The sequence below is a fragment of the Sinocyclocheilus anshuiensis genome, unplaced genomic scaffold, assembly GCF_001515605.1.
Source record: "Sinocyclocheilus anshuiensis isolate Anshui unplaced genomic scaffold, SAMN03320099.WGS_v1.1 scaffold3199, whole genome shotgun sequence".
Lineage (NCBI taxonomy): Eukaryota > Metazoa > Chordata > Actinopteri > Cypriniformes > Cyprinidae > Sinocyclocheilus > Sinocyclocheilus anshuiensis.
In genome coordinates this window covers 492,619-501,038 of record NW_015544133.1, presented here as the reverse complement: position 1 = coordinate 501,038, position 8,420 = coordinate 492,619, and the positions used below count along the sequence as shown (strand labels likewise).

The window sequence follows — 8,420 nt, the reverse complement described above, 5'->3', positions numbered from 1 at the left end:
ATATGTGTATGTGTATATATATATATGTGTATGTGTATTTATTATTATTATTATTATTGTGATGTGTTTTTAGTTATTCATTAGCTACCCTAAAGGTTTTGTTAAAAAAGACATAACTCAGCTTTTACCTGAAGTTTGAATAGTCAGACACCAATCAACAATCATTCCACTCGGCTTGAATTTTGGGGATGTTATGATGGTCTTTTCTGAAATTTGCATTGTGTATAATGTCTTATTTATTTATTATGTAGAATGATGAGGGACAGTCAATTCAGAAAGTACTGTGGCAATGTAGGTACTGTGGTGTTTCCACAAGCAGTTGTCTTCTGTGGCCTATCTGTACCACAAGCGGAACTTGTCAGCATAGGGAATTGGTATGCTAACACGTCACTATACCAATAGTGGAGATAAAATGTGAATTGTCTGAGTACACCCATGACTTTTCACAACACGTTCTTCTAGCGTTCTCTTAACCACAGAACCTCAGTCTTGGTTCATGTCAGGTAGTGACCTGCTGTGACTTGTCCTTCTCTTTGAAACTCCAGCTCACAGGTGAGGTTGCTGATGTTGGCATGCAGCTACTCAGTACATTTCCATTAAAGGACGTAACAAACACGAAATGAATAATTTTCTCATGTTTGAGTTATTGTCCTAATAATATTATTATTACTTTTATTTATTTATTTATTTTTTTTTTAAACATTCACATTTTATATATTTTTTTATTTTTAAACTCACTTTTTGGCACCAGTTTTATCCCATTTTGTGTATAAAAACATGGGCGCATCTGATGACAATATGAACAAAGCATTACGTTAATGAGTTTAAAACAAATAATTGTGATAAAATAAAATGAGCTCCAGCTCACAGGTGAGGTTGCTGATGTTGGCATGCAGCTACTCAGTACATTTCCATTAAAGGACGTAACAAACACGAAATGAATAATTTTCTCATGTTTTAGTTATTGTTTTAAAACAAATAATTGTGATAAAATAAAATATCACATAAAAAGTCCTTATATCAAATTAGTTAATTGAATGTAATTAATTTGACTAAAATAGTAATCCCAAAAGGGGTCATATGATGTTGCTAAAAAGAACAGTATTTTGTGTATTTGGTGTAATGAAATGTGTTTATGCGGTTTAAGGTTAAAAAACACATTATTTTCCACATATTGTACATTATTGGTTCTCCTCTATGCCCCGCCTTTCTGAAACGCTTCGATTTTTACAAAGCTCATCGGTCTGAAAAAGCGAGGTGTGCTGTGATTGGCCAGCTATCCAGTGCATTGTGATTGGCCGAATACCTCAAGCGTGTGATGGAAATGTTACGCCCCTTACCATATTGTGATGTTGCCCTGGCAGACCGGAGCGATGATTCAAAAACATGAAAACCCATTATAAACGAGGCATCCGTTGCATCCAGTGGGGACATAATTATGGATTATAATGACTTATACTGTCTTTTTACACGATCCGGTGATCCACAGCGCAATGTTGCAGTATTTCCTCAGCAACCAGCACGGCTCAGCTCCAGGCATGACGAAGCAGATATCGTCCTCTTTTGGAAGACCAAACAAAGTAGTTTCGCTTTCACAACGAATCACACAGTGCCTTCATGACATGGCAGCGGCGGCAACAACAATACTACAGCGAGAATAAAAGTTACGCCTTCTTTCTTTGCGTGAACATTTGGGCGGCGTTATGGAAATCTTCCCAGATAGTGACGTAGGTATGTGGGGGCGTGTTAGAACGAGCCGTTTTAAGTAGGCGTGGCTGACTCTTAACTTTTATAAAGAATATCTCTTTGGATTTGAGACTTTAGTCTTTGCAACTTTACAGATCTTATTTATGCACCAAGAGCTTGTAACACTCCAAAGAGAAAGGAAAACTTGAAATCGCATCATATGACCCCTTTAACTATTTGGCCAAATGGGCGATTGAAAAGCCTTTACAGATGCCTTCCCTAATCACAAAAAAAAAAAACAAGATTGCGCAGCTAACCATAGACACAAATGTCACGCTACATTTCTATTATATACTGCGCTACGTTTATGTGCAAAATTGGGATCGCTTTCGTAGGCTATTAAATGAATAAAAAGCCTATAAATCACTTTCATTTCCAAAAAAAAACAGAAATTGGAACTGAAACCATCCCCCCTCGAAATTCATTGCAAATGCTTTGGGCTGAACATGATTTCCATAAAGAGGGTTCACCATTATATGCTGATAAACAGAAGTTATAGCCTGTAAAGGATGTTTGTGGGCGTATCAAGTGTGTGTGTGTTTATGAACACTGACACCTGCTGGTGACTTTCATCATCACAGAAAAGAATGAAGTACAATGTCAAATAATAATATACGTTGTTACAGCGTTAAACATATGCAATTAATTACATGCACTGGTTACTGCATACATTTTCAAAAAGGAGAACACTTTAACCTTTTTAATTGTGAAGTTGTGTGTGGCATATGCAATGCCTCTATGATCCCACTACTTATTTATTTATTTTTTCTTCTGCAGATCAGGTTTCTTGTTTTGGTACCATGAGTTGGAACTTCTTGACTAGATTGCTTGATGAGATCTCCAACCATTCCACTTTTGTGGGAAAGATCTGGCTCACACTCCTCATTATCTTCCGAATTGTTCTGACAGTGGTGGGCGGTGAGAAAATCTATCAAGATGAACAGGACAAGTTCGTATGCAATACTGCACAACCCGGTTGTAATAATGTATGCTATGATGCATTTGCCCCTCTATCACACATCCGATTCTGGGTCTTTCAAATCATTATGATCACCACACCGTCCATTATATACCTCGGCTTTGCCATGCACAAAATTGCTCGAATGGCTGATGACGAATACCGACCACGTAAGCACAAACTTTCTATGGTTCATCGAGGACTGAGTCGTGGCTATGACGAGGCTGATGAAGTTCCCATGATCTTGGAGGAGACTGTGCCCTCTGAAAAGGATAGTAAAGCGGTAGCTGCAGCCAAGTCTGCCCCTGCATCCAATGCTACGTCTACGAAGCATGACGGCCGTCGTCGAATCAAGAAAGATGGTCTTTTGAAGGTGTATGTGCTACAGTTGATCTCTCGTGTTGCGTTTGAGATGGCCTTCCTTTTTGGCCAGTATGTTTTGTATGGTTTTGAAGTTGCGCCATCCTACATTTGCACCCGAAGCCCATGCCCACACACCGTGGACTGCTTTGTCTCACGTCCCACTGAAAAGACCATCTTCCTGGTCCTCATGTATGTTGTCAGTATACTCTGCCTGGTGCTGACTGTGCTGGAAATCCTTCATCTGGCAATTGGTGGTGTGAGGGACACTCTCCGTAGTCGATCGGCTCGGAGGCTTCCCATACACAGGTCATCCACATCCACTATCTGTCACCGCCTTGCTAGTGCACCCCCGGGATATCAGGCTGTCCTGAAAAAGGACTCCACTAGCAAGCTTAAGGCTGAGGTCCTGGGAGAGTCGGGACGGGAGTCATTGGGTGATGACAACACTGGTCGTGATCTAGAGCGTCTACGGAGACACCTGAAAATGGCACAGCGACATCTGGAACAGGCCTACCACTCTGAGGATGTGGGGGCTTCACATAGCAGCGGTCCAGACTCTAACAGCGCTGCCGTTGAGCAAAACCGACTCAACCTAGCTCAGGAGGGCTATGTCAGCTCTAAGGAAAAAGGTTTGTTTTGGGCTACACTTCTTTCACATCACATTTGTATAAGTACGATTTGAAATTAACACCCGCCAACCCACTAAATGCAGGTGGAAATCAACATGGCGGGTAACACTATGAGCTCATTAAGGAAAAGTGTGGTCACATTTACCATTGCTCGGCAAAAAATTGTGGGCGAAATCTAGTAATTTCAACAGGAATCCACGCATTTGGGAGTTTCTCGTCAGGGTGAAAAATTTCCCTACGTAGATTTCACTTGCGTTCAAGTTAGATTTATGATTAAAAAAAAACGGATGAACAGAAAGTGGCTTCGTTTGAATTTTTTTTTTAAATTCGCTGAAAAATTGATTGTTAATGTGACCGCACATTTAGCTTATCACTTTGCATATCATCATCATTATTATTATTGCTAGAAGTAGCAAAATAAGGCATAACACTCCGGTACACTCAGGAAGAGACCAGAGACCACTTTTTCAGCGTGTTCTCACTCACTAGGCATCCAATAAATGCTGCATATCCAAGACTTTTGTGTGTTGTCATGCAGACACCAAAAGCACCCTCTGGCATCTTTATTGCAATACTGCAGGCAAACTTATAGCTTTCAGTGAGAAACATTTGCTGTAAATATACTGATGCAAAATTCATGGGAATTGTATTATCATGAAATCATGTGCTGGCATACATGATCTATTGGGGCATGATTTTTTGTTATGGATAGAAGTTTAAAAATGTAGTAGCCAAACTGGCTGATGAATAAGTTACATTTAAACTCTGTTCATAAGATATAAATCATTAATTCCAGTCCGATCTGAAGTGCATCTCTGTATAAATTGCCATGTTTTAATGTGATTTTTGTGCACATTTGTTTTTTTTGATATTTGATGGATATTTAATAATATATGTTTTCCTTTTCTGTTTTTAAAGAGGGTCATGCTTGAAGAGACTAATGCCTTTCCATCAAACAAACCAACTCCAGGCTGAGATGCAAATTTTGGTGGGCAGTTGTTGACAAGATTTTGTGTGTTTTTCCTGTTCATCTGGCATTGAATGGATAAACTCAAAGCTCAGAAACAAATAATGGAAAGCAATTATTGACAAGATTTTGTGTGCTCCTCTAAATGCATATCAGAAGAAGTGTTACTTCGAGTATTAAAACCATAGCTGCCAAATTTAAAGACTAGAGAAACACCAGCTCTTAAAATCCACACTACTGTACCTTTCTTTATAAAGAAATTATATTTGCTCATATTGAAAGAACAGCATGACAACAAAGACACATTCCCTGTGTTGTTGGAGATATTTATAAGTATTGTTCATTATTATCAGTTTTAGCAAATCAGTATTAATTGAAGCATTTAGCCAAAATTCACAGACCATCGAGTTCAGATTATTATAATGAAATGAAAGATGTGTCTTCGTCCGAAAAACAGAAGTGCTTGTGTTTTATGTTATGTTGGTTTTTGATTGGAGTACAGTCTTCCTGTGTGGTCTAATATTTTTGGAACATTGTCCTATATGTAAATATCGTAGGTTGAGAGAAACCCTTTCAATTAGAAGCAATAAAGGTGTTCTTTTTTCTTGTTGATATGCATTTTGAGGATTTTGCATGTAGAACTTTTGAATTAAATTATTATTGCAACGCATCTGACCAGATTTTGAAAAAAAAAACAAAGAACCTGGAAATTGCTTGAATTGTTTATTAAAAGGTTTCATGTCCCGTATTACTGTAAAATAATAATGAATGAATACACAAATAAAATTAAAATAATGTATGCAACATGCTACTGCATTACTTTTAGTACAGAACATATCTGTGGTTTACATTGGATTTATGGGAAACTGGAATTCAGATTTTGCAATGACATTATATAGGCGCACACTATTTGTGTCTTTGGTAAAGTATACATCTTTGGCACATCTTATGAAATGAGTAGTACTTTGAAAAATGTGTTTGAAATGTAGACTCATATGAGATGAGGGCTCATTATTATTGTTTGATAAATGATTTTTGTTTTCCCTCATTTGTATGTCACTTTACATACAAACATCTGCTAAATGAATAAATGTTATGTAAATGACTCCAGTTGTGCCAGTGGCCTATAGGAATACCTGTTAATACCTGTATTTAATGAATGCCTCTACCAGTGGCTGCCATGTTGATATTAGACATAAAAATCCAAATCCATGGTTATATCAGTGACATACAACATTGTTGAATGCCCCTTTAAAAATGTGTCATTTGTTTCTTACCTTCAGCATTTGACCTTTTTAATTTAATCAGTATGGTATAGTCTTATAAGAGTGTGATGGTACAACTGCTAAAAATCTGGCCTGGCAAGCCAAAGGTCCTGTATTTAAATTGTAGTACAGATATTCCTTTTCACTGTGCCTCTGAGCAAACCAAAAATGCTTTTTGGAACTATTCATGTAGTTTGTAGCTTGTTTTAAAGTATCTGCTAAATAATCAACAGCATTTAACACATTACACTGTATGTATTCCTCTGAACATAATTTTGAGATTCATTATTAATCATCAACATTTGAATGATGGCCTAGATTAAAAACAAAAATATGTAGTGTTTATATAGTGCTTTTTAAGAGAAATTATTACTATTTTTTTTTTTACTTCTGCAGAAGTGAACAATTGTTATTAGGGTAAAAGTGGATAAAAGATTATATAATAATGACTTGTCTCTTTTTCAAACATTTATGATTTATTTTCATAGATATCTGGGTGTTGTGCAATTTTTAAAGTATTTTAGAATAGTTTTTCAAAGAGCTTAGTGTACAAGGTTAAGATGCTTTTCTGGAAATGGCTGTTTAATTTAGTACAACGAAATAGATATGCAAATATGAAAAACAATCCTCATTTGATGCGATATATGTGTGTGAACTTTACTGAGCAAGGTTTTACTTAGGAAAACTAGTGATTGTGTATTAACAAAATTGTTATATTGCTGAAGGTTAGCATTGCTAAAGTTAAAGTCACAAGTAGAGAAGTTATCTATCACACTATTTTAATGCACACATTATTTGCTTTGATCATTCATTTAAAATAGCTGATTTGTGTTTGAAAAAAAAAATAACAACAACATTCCCACACTTTACAGATAATCTTAAATCTAAGCGACAGCAGAGTGTTAGATGCAGTTGCACTCTTCTGGTATGATGTTAGGCAGGGTCTCATACTTGAATGAATGTCCCCCATCTGAGGTGGTGGTGAAACGGAGTGACTTCATGCTCTCTGGAGCAGGAGCGCAGCACTGGTTGATTCCAAGTAGGGTAGTAGTGCGCTCAGCACTGGAGCAGTTGCCATGGCAGTAGTAGAAAGTGAAGGCTTTAGGATAAACAATCCAGTTGTCCCAGCCGAGGTCCTCGAAGGAGATTTCTATCTGTTCTCTTTTGCAATCTGTGTCATCAGAAGCAGGTCTCATGAGCTTTTCGATAGCAGACGGTGACCAAGGGATTTTGGGTGCCCTGCGTGAGCGGTCGGGACCACTTGAACGGGTGTGGAGGTGCAGAAAGGGTGTTTTATCCTCTGAATCATAGCAACTGCAGGATGGGCAACGGACCTGCAGCATGAAAGGGCCAACAGCCATGGTAATGTGGAGATGGAGATCTAACTTATAGGTGGTCCAGCCATCGGTGCAGCGTTTGACTGGACTTACGGATGCTTGGAGCAGCTCCTGGTAAGGGGTGAGGATAAAAAGAGGTGCCGAGATGTTGCTAGAAACAATGGCCTCTCCAGCATAGAACCAGAAGTGGGCAGAAGTGATGATGGAGTCCTGGCTGTCCAGAGAGGGCTGAAAGTAGTAAGTAAAGTGACTGGATGCAGCCTCAGAGGAGTTATCAGGCATGTTCTTACATGTAGACTCTGAAAGTTAATAAGAAAGGTCAGAATGTACAGCAACTGAAACTACAGGTGCATCTCAATAAATTAGAATGTGTTGAGATAGTGAATTGGTGGTGTTTTGTTAAATGTGAGCCAAAATCATCACAATTAAAAGAACCAAAGACTTAAACTACTTCAGTCTGTGTGCATTGAATTTATTTAATACACGAGTTTCACAATTTGAGTTGAATTACTGAAATAAATGAACTTTTCCACGACATTCTAATTTATTGAGATGCACCTGTCCAAATAGCCTCTTTGTTTTAAAAAAATGATTTAATAATTCAAACTTTAGGTGGGTCAATGACAAGTGTTCATGATAAAAATAAATATATTAATTAAATCTTTTAAACATCTAGTTTAAGACACGTGTTAAGTTCTTAGAAGTGTACTTTTTCAGTTCATGTTGGTGTAATATGGTTTTGAAACACTTTTATACAATACTTTTCAACAATAATGACTCTAAAAATGCCATGTGGTGTAACTATCAAATAAAAAATAACATATTTCCCTACCACATTTAAAATGTGAGTATACACATCTTGACAATTATATATATAAAAAAAAAAAAAAAAAAAACTTTAATTCATAAATATCATTAGGTTTTTGGAAGGTTGCACTACATGACATTTTACAATCTGACCTTGCCTTGTTATAAAAAAGTCAAATTATCCGACATTTTAAGAGACTTTGACCTTGACACACTGGTACCATTGTCATATCAGACTTTTGCTTCACACCACATGACTTTGATTTCACTTACAAATGTTTTTCAACTATTTATAAGTAGTGAAGCTGAAAAAACAACAATAATAATGGCAAACTACTACTATCACTA

General features: G+C 37.1%; 2 protein-coding genes across 2 annotated transcripts in view; one reads left to right on the top strand and one right to left on the bottom strand.

Moving 5' to 3' along the window:
* Positions 1-2,316: 2,316 nt before the first annotated feature.
* LOC107694913 (gap junction gamma-1 protein-like) lies at positions 2,317-5,361 on the top strand. Its single transcript, XM_016494629.1, has 2 exons — positions 2,317-3,696; positions 4,615-5,361. Exons 1-2 carry the CDS (start codon positions 2,472-2,474, stop codon positions 4,626-4,628), a joined length of 1,239 nt encoding a protein of 412 aa, XP_016350115.1. The 5' UTR covers positions 2,317-2,471; the 3' UTR covers positions 4,629-5,361.
* Positions 5,362-6,653: 1,292 nt separating this feature from the next.
* LOC107694906 (inhibin alpha chain-like) overlaps positions 6,654-8,420 on the bottom strand; it is a 2,524-nt gene continuing 757 nt past the window's right edge. The window contains exon 2 of the mRNA XM_016494619.1: positions 6,654-7,564. Within this exon, the coding sequence (XP_016350105.1) occupies positions 6,831-7,564 (734 nt within the window). The 3' untranslated portion in view covers positions 6,654-6,830. The remainder of the gene's footprint in view (positions 7,565-8,420) is intronic.